The sequence below is a fragment of the Littorina saxatilis genome, linkage group LG3 (assembly GCF_037325665.1).
Source record: "Littorina saxatilis isolate snail1 linkage group LG3, US_GU_Lsax_2.0, whole genome shotgun sequence".
NCBI classification, from domain to species: domain Eukaryota; kingdom Metazoa; phylum Mollusca; class Gastropoda; order Littorinimorpha; family Littorinidae; genus Littorina; species Littorina saxatilis.
The window spans coordinates 72,144,685-72,164,199 of NC_090247.1; the positions used below are offsets into that span (position 1 = coordinate 72,144,685).

Below are 19,515 nucleotides of genomic sequence, written 5' to 3' on the forward strand. Positions count from 1 at the left end.
TCTGTCCCTTTATATCTCTCTGTCTGTCTCTTTATATCTCTCTGTCTGTCTCTTTATATCTCTCTGTCTGTCTCTTTATATCTCTCTGTCTGTCTCTTTATATCTCTCTGTCTGTCCCTTTATATCTCTCTGTCTGTCTCTTTATATCTCTCTGTCTGTCCCTTTATATCTCTCTGTCTGTCCCTTTATATCTCTCTGTCTGTCTCTTTATATCTCTCTGTCTGTCTCTTTATATCTCTCTGTCTGTCTCTTTATATCTCTCTGTCTGTCCCTTTATATCTCTCTGTCTGTCCCTTTATATCTCTCTGTCTGTCCCTTTATATCTCTCTGTCTGTCTCTTTATATCTCTCTGTCTGTCCCTTTATATCTCTCTGTCTGTCTCTTTATATCTCTCTGTCTGTCTCTTTATATCTCTCTGTCTGTCTCTTTATATCTCTCTGTCTGTCCCTTTATATCTCTCTGTCTGTCCCTTTATATCTCTCTGTCTGTCCCTTTATATCTCTCTGTCTGTCTCTTTATATCTCTCTGTCTGTCTCTTTATATCTCTCTGTCTGTCTCTTTATATCTCTCTGTCTGTCTCTTTATATCTCTCTGTCTGTCCCTTTATATCTCTCTGTCTGTCTCTTTATATCTCTCTGTCTGTCTCTTTATATCTCTCTGTCTGTCCCTTTATATCTCTCTGTCTGTCCCTTTATATCTCTCTGTCTGTCTCTTTATATCTCTCTGTCTGTCCCTTTATATCTCTCTGTCTGTCTCTTTATATCTCTCTGTCTGTCCCTTTATATCTCTCTGTCTGTCTCTTTATATCTCTCTGTCTGTCCCTTTATATCTCTCTGTCTGTCCCTTTATATCTCTCTGTCTGTCCCTTTATATCTCTCTGTCTGTCTCTTTATATCTCTCTGTCTGTCTCTTTATATCTCTCTGTCTGTCCCTTTATATCTCTCTGTCTGTCTCTTTATATCTCTCTGTCTGTCTCTTTATATCTCTCTGTCTGTCCCTTTATATCTCTCTGTCTGTCTCTTTATATCTCTCTGTCTGTCCCTTTATATCTCTCTGTCTGTCTCTTTATATCTCTCTGTCTGTCTCTTTATATCTCTCTGTCTGTCTCTTTATATCTCTCTGTCTGTCCCTTTATATCTCTCTGTCTGTCTCTTTATATCTCTCTGTCTGTCCCTTTATATCTCTCTGTCTGTCCCTTTATATCTCTCTGTCTGTCCCTTTATATCTCTCTGTCTGTCCCTTTATATCTCTCTGTCTGTCTCTTTATATCTCTCTGTCTGTCTCTTTATATCTCTCTGTCTGTCCCTTTATATCTCTCTGTCTGTCCCTTTATATCTCTCTGTCTGTCCCTTTATATCTCTCTGTCTGTCTCTTTATATCTCTCTGTCTGTCCCTTTATATCTCTCTGTCTGTCCCTTTATATCTCTCTGTCTGTCCCTTTATATCTCTCTGTCTGTCTCTTTATATCTCTCTGTCTGTCTCTTTATATCTCTCTGTCTGTCTCTTTATATCTCTCTGTCTGTCCCTTTATATCTCTCTGTCTGTCTCTTTATATCTCTCTGTCTGTCCCTTTATATCTCTCTGTCTGTCCCTTTATATCTCTCTGTCTGTCTCTTTATATCTCTCTGTCTGTCTCTTTATATCTCTCTGTCTGTCTCTTTATATCTCTCTGTCTGTCCCTTTATATCTCTCTGTCTGTCCCTTTATATCTCTCTGTCTGTCCCTTTATATCTCTCTGTCTGTCTCTTTATATCTCTCTGTCTGTCCCTTTATATCTCTCTGTCTGTCTCTTTATATCTCTCTGTCTGTCTCTTTATATCTCTCTGTCTGTCTCTTTATATCTCTCTGTCTGTCCCTTTATATCTCTCTGTCTGTCCCTTTATATCTCTCTGTCTGTCCCTTTATATCTCTCTGTCTGTCTCTTTATATCTCTCTGTCTGTCTCTTTATATCTCTCTGTCTGTCTCTTTATATCTCTCTGTCTGTCCCTTTATATCTCTCTGTCTGTCTCTTTATATCTCTCTGTCTGTCCATCTCTCTCTCTTTCTCTCTCTCTTAACATCTCTCTCTCTCTCTCTCTCTCTCTCTCTCTCTCTCTCTCTCTCTCTCTCTCTCTCTCTCTCTCTCTCTCTCTCTCTCTCTCTCTCTCTCTCGCACACTTGATTCGCTTGTTGATCTTTCATGCTGTTCCTTTGCTATATCCCACTGTTTGATTGGCCGTAAAGCGGAAGGATGACACTCTCTTGTGCCCTTCAAGCAGTGGCAGTTGAATGGACAGTAATGAAAATGTACACTGTCGGCATCATGTGTGTGAATTCAGAATTACATCAAGGTTCACAGCCCGTTGCTGCTGGATTAGTTAATTTATTCTTTGACAGTTTGTTATTGAGTCACTTGAGAAAAAGTGACTCTATGTAATCGGTCAGTGTTAGTCTGTCCGGCCGGCCAGGCCGGCCGTCCGTAGACACCACCTTAACGTTGGACTTTTCTCGGAAACTATCAAAGCGATCGGGCTCATATTTTGTTTAGTCGTGACCTCCAATGACCTCTACACTTTAACGATGGTTTCGTTGACCTTTGACCTTTTTCAAGGTCACAGGTCAGCGTCAAAGGAAAAATTAGACATTTTATATCTTTGACAAAGTTCATCGGATGTGATTGAAACTTTGTAGGATTATTCTTTACATCAAAGTATTTACATCTGTAGCCTTTTACGAACGTTATCAGAAAAACAAGGGAGATAACTAGCCTTTTCTGTTCGGCAACACACAACTTAACGTTGGGCTTTTCTCGGAAACTATAAAAGTGACCGGGCTCAAATTTTATGTGAACGTGACTCATTGTGTTGTGAATAGCAATTTCTTCCTGTCCATCTGATGCCTCATATAATATTCAGAACTGCGAAAGTGACTCGATCGAGCGTTTGCTCTTCTTGTTTTCATCTTTCTCTCAGATCTTTCTTGTCTTCTCGATCCCTTCCTCAGAAAATGACAATCTGTTCAAGGCATCCCTACTGCACAGTTTCTTGCATTTCATACATTTTTCATTGCAATTTTGTTTCCATATTTTCACTGCTTCACCTGATTGTCCTTTCCGTATGGTATGCCTTTGTTTCATAAATCTCTGAGTTGTCATAATCTTCTGTAAAGGCTGTCATCAATTGAACATGAAGTCGTCTTTGCAAAGACTTCTCAAAGTCTTTTTATCAAAATGTAGTTGAATAAAGGTTAAGATTTGTGCAGCAAGCTTTGTGAAGTAGACTTTGTGAAGTAGACTTTGCGAAGTAGACTTTGCGAAGTAGACTTTGTGAAGTAGACTTTGTGAAGTAGACTTTGTGAAGTAGACTTTGTGCAGTAGACTTTGTGAAGTAGACTGTGTGAAGTGAACTTTGTGAAGTAGACTTTGTGAAGTAGACTTTGTGAAGTAGACTTTGTGAAGTAGACTTTGTGAAGTAGACTTTGCGAAGTAGACTTTGCGAAGTAGACTTTGTGAAGTAGACTTTGCGAAGTAGACTTTGTGAAGTAGACTTTGTGAAGTAGACTTTGTGAAGTAGACTTTGCGAAGTCGACTTTACCCAATTAATTTGAGGCTTTGATTTTGGGCTCAATTAAGAACCGCCTTAAAAACAAAACAAGTCGCGTAAGGCGAAAATACAATATTTAGTCAAGTAGCTGTCGAACTCACAGAATGAAACTGAACGCAATGCCATTTTTCAGCAAGACCGTATACTCGTAGCATCGTTAGTCCACCGCTCATGGCAAAGGCAGTGAAATTGACAAGAAGAGCGGGGTAGTAGTTGCGCTAAGAAGGATAGCACGCTTTTCTGTCCCTCTCTTTGTTTTAACTTTCTGAGCGTGTTTTTAAGCCAAACATATCATATCTATATGTTTTTGGAATCAGGAACCGACAAGGAATAAGATGAAAGTGTTTTTAAATTGATTTGGACAATTTAATTTTGATAATAATTTTTATATATTTAATTTTCAGAGCTTGGTTTTAATCCGAATATAACATATTTATATGTTTTTGGAATCAGCAAATGATGGAGAATAAGATAAACGTAAATTTGGATCGTTTGATAAATTTTTATTTTTTTTTACAATTTTCAGATTTTTAATGAACAAAGTCATTAATTAATTTTTAAGCCACCAAGCTGAAATGCAATACCGAACCCCGGGCTTCGTCGAAGGCTACTTGACCAAAATTTCAACCAATTTGGTTAAAAAATCAGGGCGTGACAGTGCCGCCTCAACTTTCACGAAAAGCCGGATATGACGTCATCAAAGACATTTATCAAAAAAATGAAAAAAACGTATGGAGATATCAATCCCAGGAACTCTCATGTAAAATTTCATAAATATCCGTCCAGTAGTTTGGTCTGAATCGCTCTACACGCACGCACGCTCACACACACACGCACACACACACACACACACACATACATACACACACACATACACCACGACCCTCGTTTCGATTCCCCCTCGATGTTAAAATATTTAGTCAAAACTTGACTAAATATAAAAAGGTCTCAAATTCACACATCCAACTCCCTGTGTATCCATAGAACTTCAGAGAGGAAGAGACTGGCCTTTGCTGACGATGAAATCAACAAGTACCTGATGGAGAGGAAGAAGAAGCAGGCTGTGCCCAACACCCCGTCCACACTGTTCGGCAACATGTCGCGATTCAAGCAGCAACAGCCCACCAAGGCGGAGGAAAAGAAGAAGAAATCACAACACGAGGAGACTGCCAGGAACCGCCTGACCACGCGGGCCCTGTACGACACGGAGGAGGAGGAGGAGGAGGAGGTGGAGACAGAACATTCTGATCGAGACAGGTGAGCATTTTTGTTGTTGTTGTTTTTTTGTGTTTTTTTTAGATACAAATGTCAAATTTATTCATAAATCATGCTTTAAACTTTTTTTTCTATTTTTTCTATTTTTTCGACCTCAGTTGCATGCAGGCTGCTTCAACCCTTCCTTGTTTTCTTCTCTCTTTTTTCTTTCCTTTCCTTTTTTGGCTCACGTAAGTGTAGCCTATGCGATGATAAACTTTGTCTGTCTGTGCGTGCGTGTGTGTGTGTGTGTGTGTGTGTGTGATAGAAACTTTAACATTTCCGAGTCTATGGATTACGTCAGTCTCAGTCAAAAGTGTTTGACGTGTGTGATAGAAACTATTTGAAGACGTCACATTATGACGTAAGAGGGTTAGACGTCACGCAAAGGAATTACTGAAAGTCTCGGTCATTGTTATTGTGAGCGGGCCGAGACTACTTGGCAGATCCAGGGTCTCGCTTTCTTGCACAGTTTCACCTAGATGCTTAGTGTGTGTGTGTGTGTGTGTGTGTGTGTGTGTGTGTGTGTGTGTGTGTGTGTGTGTGTGTGTGTGTGTGTGTGTGTGTGTGTGTGTGTGTGTGTGTGTGTGTGTGTGTGTGTGTGTGTGTGTGTGTGTGTGTGTGTGTGTGTGTGTGTGTGTGTGTGTGTGTGTGTGTGTGTGTGTGTGTGTGTGTGTGTGTGTGTGTGTGTGTGTGTGTGTGTGTGTGTGTGTGTGTGTGTGTGTGTGTGTGTGTGTGTGTGTGTGTGTGTGTGTGTGTGTGTGTGTGTGTGTGTGTGTGTGTGTGTGTGTGTGTGTGTGTGTGTGTGTGTGTGTGTGTGTGTGTGTGTGTGTGTGTGTGTGTGTGTGTGTGTGTGTGTGTGTGTGTGTGTGTGTGTGTGTGTGTGTGTGTGTGTGTGTGTGTGTGTGTGTGTGTGTGTGTGTGTGTGTGTGTGTGTGTGTGTGTGTGTGTGTGTGTGTGTGTGTGTGTGTGTGTGTGTGTGTGTGGGTGTGTGTGTGTGTTTGTACGTGTGTGTGTGTATGGGTGTGTGTGTGTGTGTGTGTGTGTGTGTGTGTGTGTGTGTGTGTGTGCGTTTGAACTGCTCTCATAGTGAGGTCTTAGGTGGTCTTCACACCTACAAACTGAGGTCCTACATAAGTCCTCACACGGTCTGAGGTCTTACAGTAAGTTGACTTTTTTGACGGAAAGAATGTCATAACCATGTTCAAAATGACATTCTTTCCGTCCTCTATAGGCGACGAAATAGGTCAAATTTTGTGCCTTTTTCCCGTTAAGTTGACTTTTTTGACGGAAAGAATGTCAAAACCATGTTCAAAATGAGATTCTTTCCGTCCTCTATAGGCGACGAAATAGGTCAAAGTTTGTGCCTTTTTTAGTGAAAATTCTTCGATGCCGGAGCGGGTACTGCACCCAGTGCCGTTGTAGTGCAAGTGCACTAGAAAGGCACTGCATCCAGTGCCGTTGTAGTGCAAGTGCACTATCCGTGTGTGTATTAGCAAGTCCTCACTATGAGAGCAGTCCAAACGTGTGTGTGTGTGTGTGTGTGTGTGTGTGTGTGTGTGTGTGTGTGTGTGTGTGTGTGTGTGTGTGTGTGTGTGTGTGTGTGTGTGTGTGTGTGTGTGTGTGTGTGTGTGTGTGTGTGTGTGTGTGTGTGTGTGTGTGTGTGTGTGTGTGTGTGTGTGTGTGTGTGTGTGTGTGTGTGTGTGTGTGTGTGTGTGTGTGTGTGTGTGTGTGTGTGTGTGTGTGTGTGTGTGTGTGTGTGTGTGTGTGTGTGTGTGTGTGTGTGTGTGTGTGTGTGTGTGTGTGTGTGTGTGTGTGTGTGTGTGTGTGTGTGTGTGTGTGTGTGTGTGTGTGTGTGTGTGTGTGTGTGTGTGTGTGTGTGTGTGTGTGTGTGTGTGTGTGTGTGTGTGTGTGTGTGTGTGTGTGTGTGTGTGTGTGTGTGTGTGTGTGTGTGTGTGTGTGTGTGTGTGTGTGTGTGTGTGTGTGTGTGTGTGTGTGTGTGTGTGTGTGTGTGTGTGTGTGTGTGTGTGTGTGTGTGTGTGTGTGTGTGTGTGTGTGTGTGTGTGTGTGTGTGTGTGTGTGTGTGTGTGTGTGTGTGTGTGTGTGTGTGTGTGTGTGTGTGTGTGTGTGTGTGATTGAGTTTGTGTTACTGTTTGTCGATTTCTTACGTGGGCCTTGAAGGCTTCGCCTCTTGTTTTCTTTTTTTTTCTTCTGGTAAATAGGCGGTGAGCATCCTTCTTCATTGGTCTTTTTTCTTCTTTTTAACTCCAACATAGAGGTATATTACACTCACGAGACATGGACATTTTCTCTTTACAATGGAAATATTCCTTATATTTACAAATCAAATTTTCTACTTAATATTTGAAACTCAAAAATTACAAACAGTGATCCCCGACAAGTTGTCTTTCTAAAAATACTAACACAGGTGAGCGTTTGCACAGTTGGTTTTATCTCGGTAAGAAGAAGATGAAGGTAAGAAGGGTAGTGCAGACAGGCTTCCTTGCCTGGTTCAAACAGCAATCTTGTTCTCTAGTAATGTCTAGTATTTTAGGAGCTAGGAAATGAAAATACAGGAAACATAATCCTTGGCCTGCTGGTTGATTTTTAATTTGACAGATTTTACAGATTTATTTTCTAAAACGCAAGTTACTTCAATGTTGTAAAGCCCAGTTTGACTGTACATGATGTTTTACATGATGTAGTGTTTCTACACTGGAACGAACACAGACACCCCCTGAAAATCAAACTCGCAAACGCAAGGTTCCTAGGTTAAAATTAACAACGAATCAGAACAGCTAAAACAGAACAAGTTTTGCATGTCAGTGGAAAGAACAATCAAATTTGTATCCAAAACAGTTCTGTTCCCCTATCGTGTCTAAAAGATCTGCATTCAAACGCATCTGCGACGGGCGCTGTGGCGGGGTGGTAAGACGTCGGCCTCGTAATCGGAAGGTCGAGGGTTCGAATCCCGGCCGCGGCCGCCTGGTGGGTTAAGAGTGGAGATTTTTCCGATCTCCCAGGTCAACTTGTGTGCAGACCTGCTAGTGACTTATCCCCCTTCGTGTGTACACGCAACCACAAGACCAAGTGCGCACGGAAAAGATCCTGTAGAGTTCGGTGGGTTATGGAAACACGAAAATACCCAGCATGCTTCCTCCGAAAGCGGCGTGTGGCTGCCTAAATGGCGGGGTAAAAACGGTCATACACGTAAAATTCCACTCGTGTAAAAACACGAGTGTACATGGGAGTTTCAGCCCACGAACGCAGAAGAAGAAGAAACGCATCTGCCTAGTTTTTCATGACTTGTATAACAGGTTAACCTTATGTTTGGCTGACACAGTCTTTCATTTAAGTGATTAGCTTGTTTGTTTTGATATAACATAGGTTGCAGACTCTGTCCCTCTAAATGTTCGTTTCTGACATTCTGTTGTGTCTTCAGTGCTGTTGAGGTGTATCCTTTTTTCTTGGTGATAAAGAAGGGTCTCCACAAAATGTTAATGGAATTCTTTTTTTCCCAGTGATGACAGTTCGTACTCAGACTGGACCTGTGAAGGAAGCAGCAACCTACAGCCGCCCAAGCGTCGTTCTGCACGCAAACCCAAGCGACGGCAAGTTTCCTCTTCTGATGATGAGGATGAAGAAGACGAAGAAATTGTGGTTGAGACTGACGACGATGAAGATGAAGACGATAATGTGGGAGACGAGGATGATGATGATGAAGAGTACAAAGCGTACATCAAGAAGCCCAAGAAGACCTCGGAGAAGCCTGAAGAACCCCAGGCTGTGAAAACCCTGGTGAAGAAAAAATTGCCTGCTGCTCCAAAGACAGGCAAAACAAAGAAACCCTCAAAGGTGAGTTTTAATAGACCCTATCGGTATTCCAAGCTCTCGTAATCTCTCGCAAGCTTCAGAGCATAGCAAAGCATGCGGTACAGCGATCTCGTGCGAGCTGCACAAGCGAAGGTTCGAAGTTCTCGCGATGTTCAAAGCATAACAAAGAGCGTGTCTCGCGAGAGCTGCTCAGATACCGAAAAGGTCTATTGATTTGGGTTTGGTACAGTGCTATCTGTAATGTATGGTCCCTCTGTTGAGAGGACGCCTCACATTAAAGGACACCTCTCTTAGTCCTTGAGTCTATCGTCTCAACCAAAATATACCTTCCATGACAGGCCACCTGTAATGTAGGGACTCATTTGGCTTGTCCCAAGGGTGTCCTTTCATCACAGGTACCACTGTACAGTGCTGCCTGTACTGTATAGCCCCTTAAAATGAGAGAATACCTCTCAGTAGCATATTTGCTACAGTGGTATCTGTAATATAAATGCTCTACAAAGAGAGGACACCTCTCAGTAAAGGACAGTTCTTGTTCTGCATTAGTTATTAGTATACCAGTCACGGTAAACTGCAGTATACCAGTCACGGTAAACTGCAGTATACCAGTCATGAGAGAACACCTGCAATCTACAAACTGTTTTATAAAGCAACCTTCCACTTCTTCTTCTTGTCTGTTGCTGTCTGTGTCTTCTAGAATGTCTGTTCTGAGGATTAGGGATTGTCAATGCAATAATAGATCTTTGGTTTGCTTCAATAATGTTCCAGAGATGTTCAAAACACCAATGAAAAGCTAGTGTGGTACTTTAACTGTTTGATGCCTTGATTTTTTAAAGGCACACTGTTCTTGAGTTATGATGTTACCTGGTTTTGCTTAATGCATAGGTGATAAAACGTCTTCACACACAAAAATCCAAATGCTCTTCTTCTTTGCAGAGAAAATCAGCAATTAACAGGAACAACCTGCCGGAGATCACAGAACTGAAAGAAGAATTCAGGCCTCCAGAATGGCTGACAGGAACAATTCCTCGCAAGACGCCGTACGTTCCGCAGATGGGTGATGAGGTGATGTACTTCCGTCAGGGCCATGAGCTGTACCTGCAGGCAGTGGAGAAACACAAGTCGTACGAAATCAGCTCCAACGTCTGCCTGCCTTGGCAGAAAAACCCACACCTCAGGGTAAGAGTGCTCATCCCCTTAGCTTCACGCTTGCACAGAGATACACACATACACACACACACACATACACACACATATATGCATACATGCATAAACACACACGCATTACAACACACACAGGTATTTTAGTGCTTTTCTGTGTAAAGCTTATGAAACATACATTTTAATTCCAGGGAGGGTTGGACCATTTTACCTTGTCATCATAACAAAATATTTAATCTGCATGTAATTTTTTTAGTGTTATTTCTCACACACCTGTCTTCTGTCACCAAACCTTGATCCATGTTTAGTTTATCACTGTGTGACTGACCATCTTGCCAGGCATTGGAGCGCATATTTGTCTGTCTGTCCACTGGGAACTGGGAAGATGTACTTGTGGATGTCTTGTTTTGTCAAAAATGAAACGTTCCAATAACTTGCAATTTTATATATCTTTTATCAATCTCTAAATTTAACGTTCCAATAACTTACTTTTTTTTAAAATTTTTTTATTTGATCAATCTCTCTTTAGGAAATGGAGTTGGTGAAGATTGTGGGTATCCGCTACGAGGTGAAACCACCACGACTCTGCAGTCTCAAGCTGGCCTATTACAGCGACCAGGGAAAAATGTCTGGAGGTAACTTCACAATCAGGTTGGTTTATAATCACAGTATTTTATTTTACAGTGATAATCTTCTGTCTTTGCATAAGCAAAAAGAGTTTGGATGTGAATTATTAACTCACAGAGTTCACGTTGGTCAGTAATTTCCAGGATTTTACCGCTTAAAATAGGAAAACACCGGAAGCAAAATCAACAACCAGTAAAACCTATCGAGTGTTATTTTATTTGATGTTTATTTCTGTCATTCCAGATACCACGACATGCCGGATGTGATAGACTTCTTGGTGCTGAAGCAACACTTTGAAATTGCATACGAGCGTCACTGGAAACCAGGTAGGCATTGTTCATATTTGATCTCTTTTACATTCTTTCTTGTATCCATGAGCAGACGGGCGCAATGGTGTGGTGGTAAGACGCCGGCCTTCAAAGCGAAAGGTCATGGGTTCGAACCCCGGCCGCGCCTGGAGGGTTAAGGTGGAGATTTTTCCGATCTCCCAGGTCAACTTATGTGCAGACCTGCTAGTGCCTTATCCCCTTCGTGTGTACACGCAAGCACAAGACCAAGTGCGCACAGAAAAGATCCTGTAATCCATGTCAGAGTTCGGAGGGTTACACGTAAAAATCCACTCGTGCAAAACCACAAGTGTACGTGGGAGTTTCAGCCCACGAACGCAGAAGAAGAAGTATCCATGAGCGCATATTATGTTCATTGCCATCATTTTGTTTTGTTCACTTATCTGAGTTTTTGTTTAGAATTGTGGATGAATTGTCTAAACTCATGCTCTGGTTGATTAGAAACTTGATTATGCTCAATGCCATGGTTTATGTTTGTTTGGATGAATAGATTTTTGGTTTTATCTTTGTAGCTGAAATGTCTGCAATCAAAGTTAGATCATGAAAACCCTATTTTTGGTTTGCACTAGATCTTGTCTGCATTTGTCATGAATTGTGTACAGGTGCTCGATTTCGCTCGATGATAGACGACCAGTGGTGGATGGGAAAGATTGAAAGCCAAAGCCCGCTCAACAGAATGTTCACCGACAGCTTGTTCCAGTGCTTTGTGGTTAAGTGAGTATAATTCATTCTTTCTCTGTGAATTAATTCAATTAATATCTTTGGTTTGTATTTGCATGATAAAGAGGAGACATAGAAGGGAGATGGGCACTACGCTTCCAAAGTTAGCTTGCCGGTAGTTGAGATCTCATTCCCTTACGGCTGAAAAGTTATAGGTGTAGTGTTTTGCATGTAGCTTTCGACATTTCTTCTCCCTGGTCTTAAACGATTAGCATCTCAAGAATCTCCTCAGGTCAAACAGCGACAAGTTTACCATCACTTGAAAATGACCCTTCAAAAGCTGTTTATATCACGATGAAGAGAGGAGTGGGCCATCTGCAAGTATCGAACGAAGTAAAGTTTATTGTACAATTTGTCCTATTTGTTTGTTGTTTTTACATTTAGTCAAGTTTTGACTAAATGTTTTAACATAGAAGGGGAATCGAGACGAGGGTCGTGGTGTGTGTGTGTGTGTGTAGAGCGATTCAGAGTAAACTACTGGATCGATCTTTATGAAATTGTTCATGAGAGTTCCTGGGTATGATATCCCCAGACGCTTTTTTCATTTTTTCGATAAATGTCTTTGATGACGTCATATCCGGCATTTTGTAAAAGTTGAGGCGGCACTGTCACACCCTCATTTTTCAATAAAATTGATTGAAATTTTGGCCAAGCAATCTTCGACGAAGGCCGGACTTTGGTATTGCATTTCAGCTTGGAGGCCTAAAAATTAATTTATGACTTTGGTCATTAAAAATCTGAAAATTGTAATTAAAAATATTTTTTTATGAAACGATCCAAAATTACGTTTATCTTATTCTTCATCATTTTCTGATTTCAAAAGCATATAAATATGTTATATTCGGATTAAAAACAAGCTCTAAAAATTACAAATATAAAAATTATGATTAAAATTAAATTTCCGAAATCGATTTAAAAACAATTTCATCTTATTCCTTGTCCGTTCCTGATTCCAAAAACATATAGATATGATATGTTTGGATTAAAAACACGTTCAGAAAGTTAAAAAGAATAGAGATATAGAAAAGCGTGCTAACCTCCTCAGCGCAACCGCTACCGCGCTTTTCTGGATTGTTAATTTCACTGCCTTTGCCACGAGCGGTGGACAGACGATGCTACGAGTGTACGGTCTTGCGGAAAAAATGCAATGCGTTCAGTTTCATTCTGTGAGTTCGACTGAGCTTGACTAAATGTTGTATTTTCGCCCTTTACGCGACTTGTTTGTTCTTTTTGTGTGTGTGTGTTTTGAAGGCAAAATCTTGTCCACGTTCCTGATGTTACCTGGTAATTGCTTTCAGCTGGGACAACGGTGAATATGAGAGACTGAGCCCTTGGGATATGGAGCCCATCAACGAAAACTGTGAGTACTGCCAGAAATAAACAGTTAATGAAAAGAAGTATACCTGTGCCGTAGTATTGTTTTTGTTTTTACATTTAGTCAAGTTTTGACTAAATGTTTTAACATAGAGGGGGAATCGAGACGAGGGTCGTGGTGTATGTGTGTGTGTGTGTCTGTCTGTCTGTCTGTCTGTGCGTGTGTGTGTGTGTGTAGAGCGATTCAGACCAAACTACTGGACCGATCTTTATGAAATTTGACATGAGAGTTTCTGGGAATGATATCCCCGGACGTTTTTTTCTTTTTTTCGATAAATACTTTTGATGACGTCATATCCGGCTTTTTGTAAAAGTTGAGGCGGCACTGTCACACCCTCATTTTTCAATCAAATTGATTGAAATTTTTGTAAAGCAATCTTCGACGAAGGCCGGACTTCGGTATTGCATTTCAGCTTGGTGGCTTAAAAATTAATTAATGACTTTGGTCATTAAAAATCTGAAAATTGTAATACATTTTTTTTAGTATAAAACGATCCAAATTTACGTTCATCTTATTCTACATCATTTCCTGATTCCAAAAACATATAAATATGTTATATTTGGATTAAAAACAAGCTCTGAAAATTAAAAATATCAAAATTATGATCAAAATTAAATTTCCGAAATCGATTTAAAAACAATTTCATCTTATTCCTTGTCAGTTCCTGATTCAAAAAAGACATAGATATGATATGTTTGGATTAAAAATACGCTCAGAAAGTTAAAACGAAGAGAGGTACAGAAAAGCGTGCTATGCAGCACAGCGAAACCACTACCGCGCTGAACAGGCTCGTCAGTTTCACTCTGTTATGCACAAGCGGCGGACTACGGTCATTGTGAAAAAATGCAGTGCGTTCAGTTTCATTCTGTGAGTTCCACAGCTTGACTAAATGTAGTAATTTCGCCTTACGCGACTTGTTTGTATTTATTTTCTTCGTTTTGTTCATGAGGAGTTTTCTGAAGGAAATGTACGTTGTGTTCTGATCCCTGAGACTATGGGATCTTTACATCATGGAAGCTTGGAAAACATTTGGCTTTTCAACAGCCCAGCAGCTTCTTGGGTAGAGTGAAAATGTTTTTACTTAAGTTCATACATTTTACTAGAGACTATGAACATTCATCAGCTTTGTATGCTGTTCATGAGTGGTTAATTTGTTAGTTTGAGAGCGCACCTGTCACTTCGGTGAGTGGGATAGAAAATAAAAAATGATTTTTATTTTGCCATTCATTCAACACCCTGTATCTACTTGCAGTGTTACCGAGCAGTGTGGGTGGAGGAGGGGTGCCCGTAGACCCAGAAGAGAGATAGAAAACAAAAGTCATTATTGCTTTGCCGTTAATTTAACACCCTCCATCTATTTGCAGTGTTACCGAGCAGTGTGGGTGGAGTGGTGCCCGTAAACCCAGACGAGAGATAGAAAACAAAAGTCATTATTGCTTTGCCGTTCATTCAACACCCTCCATCTATTTGCAGTGTTGCCAATAGTGTGGGTGGAGGAGTGATGGTAGACCTAGAAGAGGGACAGAAAACATTAATCATTCTTATTTTGCCGTTCATTCAACACCCTGTATCTGCGTGCAGTGTTACCGAGCAGTGTGGGTGGAGGGGTGCCCGTGGACCCCGAAGAGCTGAAAGACTTATTGTACACGCCCAAACCCAACGAGTGGTCTTCCCAGGGCCGCGAGTCAGAGACGGAGAGAATCCTGCAAGGTCTGGAGGCCGTCATGGGGCACTCGGCTGCTGAGCCCTTCAACGCCCCTGTGGACCTCAACGCGTTCCCCCTGTACGCCATGATCATCGAGTACCCCATTGACCTCAGCACCATCAAAGCGCGACTGGAAAACGGCTACTACAGGTGAGAGAGTGATGTATCTGTGAACTGAATGATCTGAGAAACAAAGGGAAGTAGGTGCTCTTAATGCACACCACATGTGCAATGACTGGAAAATGGTTACAACAGGTGAAAGAATGATGTATCTGTGAGCTGAATGATCTGAGAAACAAAGGGAGGTAAGCCCTCTAAATGCATAGGACATATGCAATAGAGTGAGTGAGAGTTATGCGGAACCAAATCGCCTTGCACCTAAGAGAATAAAAGAATTGAATAAGCAACTTTTGTGGACTGAATTTGTCTGCTGTGTTGAAAAGACCTAATGACTGCTGTGTTTTCTTTGACATTTTCTTGAACAAATCTTGTTGACTGGCAAATAAAAACTTTGGCACGCCGGCGACTTTGTGCTGGTTCCATGGTCTTGGGAGTTGAAAGTTGTATATGCTTGGAATTCTCTTGTGTCCCCTCCAACTGTATCTTTTCTTATTTTGAAGCAGAATTTGTGTTTGAGGTGATGCTGGATCCAATGTCCCAAGAAGACTCTTGTTGCCCCCCCCCAAAAAAAGATCTAGGGAGGGAACAGAGGAGTGTTGTTACAGGAATTCTTTGACCTTCATTTGCAGTCTACCTATGATCTTGTGTGATCCTTTACGTCTGAAATAAAAGCTTGAAGGTTTCGGCTTTGCTCATTTTTGGTTCTTTGACGGGTTTCTAGTACTGCTTTCGTCCGAGCAATCAAAAAGCTGACACTAATTATTCCATTTTTCTCTTGCAGGAGAATCAACGCCTTGCAGTGGGACATGCGTCACATTTTGAGCAACGCCAAGAAGTTCAACGAAGACGGCACACCCATCTGTCGCAGTGCTGCCATGATCACCGATACGCTCCTCAGGTTCTGCAGGTGAGGATTGCGTATTTCAGTGTATGAGTAACCAAGCACTAGAGTATGCAGGGCTAACACCTTTCCGGTTCCCTGCCGGAAATCCGGTTGTTGACAATTCCTCTTGCCGTAAAATCCGCTTTCAACAACAAAAATTAAATGAATGAAAATATTAATCGGCTGTATTATTTTCGCTGCGTGGCCGATCCAGCTAGCGGGTCGTTGGCCTTGCACCCCACCAGGGGCCCGGTGGATCCTGGCCTTTCAGGTTTTTCAGAATTTTTGGGTGTTAGCCCTGAGTTTGGAACTGCACAAATGTAACCCAAGTGCACGGAACACCCGAATATCCAAGTTTGGAGGCAAAGCCAGTCAAACAGGAGTGGGGGGTTAGGGCGGAGACAATAACTCTGTAAATATCTGCTTTTGTTGAACTCAAACTTTTGCAAGAGCATGACAACAGCAGTCAGACCCTATCACAAACACTTCTTTACAATTAACAGGTGTCGTGAAACAACCCACATGAAACATACAGCTATGAATAGCTCACTCTAAAGGCAGGGAGACAACTCTGTGTAGAGCAGCTGCTCTTAAAGGGGGACTACTGCATCACTGTCACACATTTTTCTTCTTCTGTGTTCATGGGGTGAAACTCCCACATTCACTCGTGTTTTTGCACGAGTGGGTTTTCACGTGTATGACCGTTTTTACCCCGCCATTTAGGCAGCCATACGCTGCTTTCAGGCGGTCAGACATTCAATATGAAACATTTCTCTGCACCAGTGACCCGAGCTGTGAGGACCCCATGCCCGTACTGGACGAGCTGAGTCGTGGCCAGAAGTTCAGCTGGGGCAGCAAGGTCAAGGACGAGGACAAGGACGATGGCGCTGAGGGAACCTCCAGTGGTGGTAAACGCAAGCGGGTGAGTGATCCGATGGCTCAAGGGATTGTTGTACTGTACAGTGGAACCCCGATGGCTCAAGGGATTGTTGTACTGTATAGTGGAACCCCGATGGCTCAAGGGATTGTTGTACTGTACAGTGGAACCCCGATGGCTCAAGGGATTGTTGTACTGTACAGTGGAACCCCGATGGCTCAAGGGATTGTTGTACTGTACATACAATGGAACCCCGATGGCTCAAGGGATTGTTGTACTGTACAGTGGAACCCCGATGGCTCAAGGGATTGTTGTACTGTATAGTGGAACCCCGATGGCTCAAGGGATTGTTGTACTGTACAGTGGAACCCCCTTTCAAGACCTGAGAAAATCTGAGAAAATCAGGTTTTAAACAGTGGAGAGGCTTAAAATGGAGGTCAAGATACATAGGTTATGAAGAGAAAAGCTGTAAAAGAAAGATTTGAAAAGGGGAGGAGTCTTGAAAGAGAGGTTGGGGGAAGGAGGGGGGGATCCACTGTATTTTAGCGGTTGGAATCTAAAAATAATGGAGATGAAGTCAGCAAATAGTCCAAGCTACCAGTTGATGTTTTGTTTTATAACAGAGATGATGCTGGGACTTAATTTCTTTCGCAGTTTTTGTTCCTGAAATTGTAGGCAGTTCTTGGCATCGCCTTTCCCTACTTTAAAAAAAAGTTGATAGTTACGGTGACAAGTTATTGTGTGTGTGTGTGTGTGTGTGTGTGTGTGTGTGTGTGTGTGTGTGTGCGCGCGAGTCTCATGCGTGCATTTAACTGAAGCCGTGTACTCTAGCCACAGGGTTCTTTTCCTTTACAATCTGTTCACACACGAAGAAATCCACAACTATTGTGCAGGGTGAAGGAGACGAACGGCGCAGCAAACGGCAACGCACGGAGCCCCCACCAGACCCCAATGCATGGAAACAACAGTGCTCAGACCTGCTGTCCTTCATGCTGGAGTGTGAAGATGCTGGCCCCTTCAAGGAACCAGTCAACCGTGAGATATATCCTGTAAGTCTCCTCTTGGACTGCTGGTTTCAGTCAGTTGTTGGTTACCCACTAAGTGTTGCAAGTGCAAGCATTATTTACAGTAATTGTGGTATTTAAAATTTGATGTGTGTGTGCTTTGTTTGAAAGCAATATACTTCTGCTAAAAAGGGTTTGTTGGTTACTACACACAACAGTAGCACTGTAGGCAACCCCCCCCCCCCCCCCCCCCCCCAATTTTTTTTTTAATTCCCTGACACCTTATTTTTTTTCTCTCGACCCTAGAAATGTTTTTTTACCTTTCAAAAAGTATTATTATTAACCTCTTCACTGCCACAGTATAACAGCATTTTGGTATTGCTGTGTGCCAGGGCAAAATTTCGCTTTCTTCGGTAGGTTCACTAATCTGTTCACTGCTCGATCATTTATTGAGATATCTCTTAGATCTTTGGCATGTGTTTTGCTTATACCCTTGGCTATTATAGGATGACATGATCATTGGACTTTGTTTGTGATTGTTATAGTAAAAATTGATATAATGACCATTTTCGTCAAAAATTACAGTTTCCGGACTTACACACACACACAGTGACACACATTGCAGCACGTAAAACCACACAAAACACTGCTAAAACTGGTGTCAAACATCAGGTACTCACATTACAGCCCATAAAAGTATTCTTCTGTGTGGTAATCCATAAATCACTTCTTGTAGAGCTTCCAGAACACTGTATCGCTTGAAAACAGGTCTACGAGTTGAGGTCCGACTTTCGGCCGCCATTGTGAATGGCGAGAATGCTAACACAGTTTTCAACACGTGGTAGCAACTTTAGTAACTTATCCGAACGGTCTATGGGAAAGAACTGTGTTTAGAACCCCTACAAGTACTTGGACAGTGGTTACCTCCCATTTAGTTTTCAGAAATGTCCTGAAATGTTGGTGACACAAATCCCACGTATGAGATACGGTTATGGGCGTACGACAAACCAAAAATGACCACGTATTACATACGGGGTGGGCAGTGAAGGCGTTAAAAGGGACAAGATTTGATTTTGCAGACTTTGCGAAAAAAATTTCTCTTCTCTGACATCCAGGGGACACAGTTTGCATGATTTCCGGCCAATAAAAGCCACATAAGGCTTATGTGAATGAAAAACAAATTTCAATCAAAAACAATTTCACCGCCAAGTTTGTTTTTTTACAAATAAGAAGCTACTTTCTTACTCTTTTTGGGGGGCCTTGTCATTGGAAACTAATTCTTTTTTTTCTTGCTTCATGAATTGACCCATTTTTCTTATGGTTCAGAATTACTACAACGTGATAGAGAACCCCATGGACCTGGGGACCGTGGAAGGAAGACTGGTCAGCGAGTTCTACTCGTCTCCCGTGGACTTTGCCAAAGACGTGCGACTCATCTTCCACAACTCACGGAACTTCAACACCAACAAAAGATCAAGGGTAAGTCTGGGGCAATATTCTGATTTAGCCCCGTGTGAGGTTCACGGTCATGCTGAGTGAATCTGTTATGGCTACTCATCTTTCAGCATGTGATGTTACTTCCATGGGGCTATTTCTGGAGTATGCTTTTGTGTTCATTTATGCAAATTAGATTTGTACCGTTTGAGCTGTAATGTAAAGCCTGGCATATTACTTAGGCGAAATCGACTTTGCAAAGTCTACTTAACGAATCTCGCTGCACGAAGCTTTGGAACTGAATTTTTGATAGAAAGACTTTGCGAAATCAACTTGGGACTGGGTGGCCGAGTGGACTGGGTGGCCGAGTGGACTGGGTGGCCGAGTGGACTGGGTGGCCGAGTGGACTGGGTGGCCGAGTGGACTGGGTGGCCGAGTGGACTGGGTGGCCGAATGGACTGGGTGGCCGAGTGGTAACGCACTTGCGCTCGGAAGCGAGAGGTTGCGTGTTCAGGCCTGGGTCAGGCCGCAATTTTCTCCCCCCTTTCCTAACCTAGGTGGTGGGTTCAAGTGCTAGTCTTTCGGATGAGAC

At 42.2% G+C, this 19,515-nt stretch overlaps 1 protein-coding gene across 1 annotated transcript in view; it reads left to right on the top strand.

The window, feature by feature from the left end:
* The window catches only part of LOC138963195 (PH-interacting protein-like), a 49,987-nt gene that overhangs the window by 25,041 nt on the left and 5,431 nt on the right, over window positions 1-19,515 (top strand). The window contains exons 18-29 of the mRNA XM_070335242.1: window positions 4,567-4,839; window positions 8,358-8,691; window positions 9,607-9,849; window positions 10,361-10,482; window positions 10,702-10,784; window positions 11,408-11,519; window positions 12,824-12,885; window positions 14,482-14,755; window positions 15,507-15,632; window positions 16,392-16,530; window positions 17,379-17,534; window positions 18,816-18,968. Of these exons, the coding sequence (XP_070191343.1) occupies window positions 4,567-4,839; window positions 8,358-8,691; window positions 9,607-9,849; window positions 10,361-10,482; window positions 10,702-10,784; window positions 11,408-11,519; window positions 12,824-12,885; window positions 14,482-14,755; window positions 15,507-15,632; window positions 16,392-16,530; window positions 17,379-17,534; window positions 18,816-18,968 (2,077 nt within the window). The remainder of the gene's footprint in view (window positions 1-4,566; window positions 4,840-8,357; window positions 8,692-9,606; window positions 9,850-10,360; window positions 10,483-10,701; window positions 10,785-11,407; window positions 11,520-12,823; window positions 12,886-14,481; window positions 14,756-15,506; window positions 15,633-16,391; window positions 16,531-17,378; window positions 17,535-18,815; window positions 18,969-19,515) is intronic.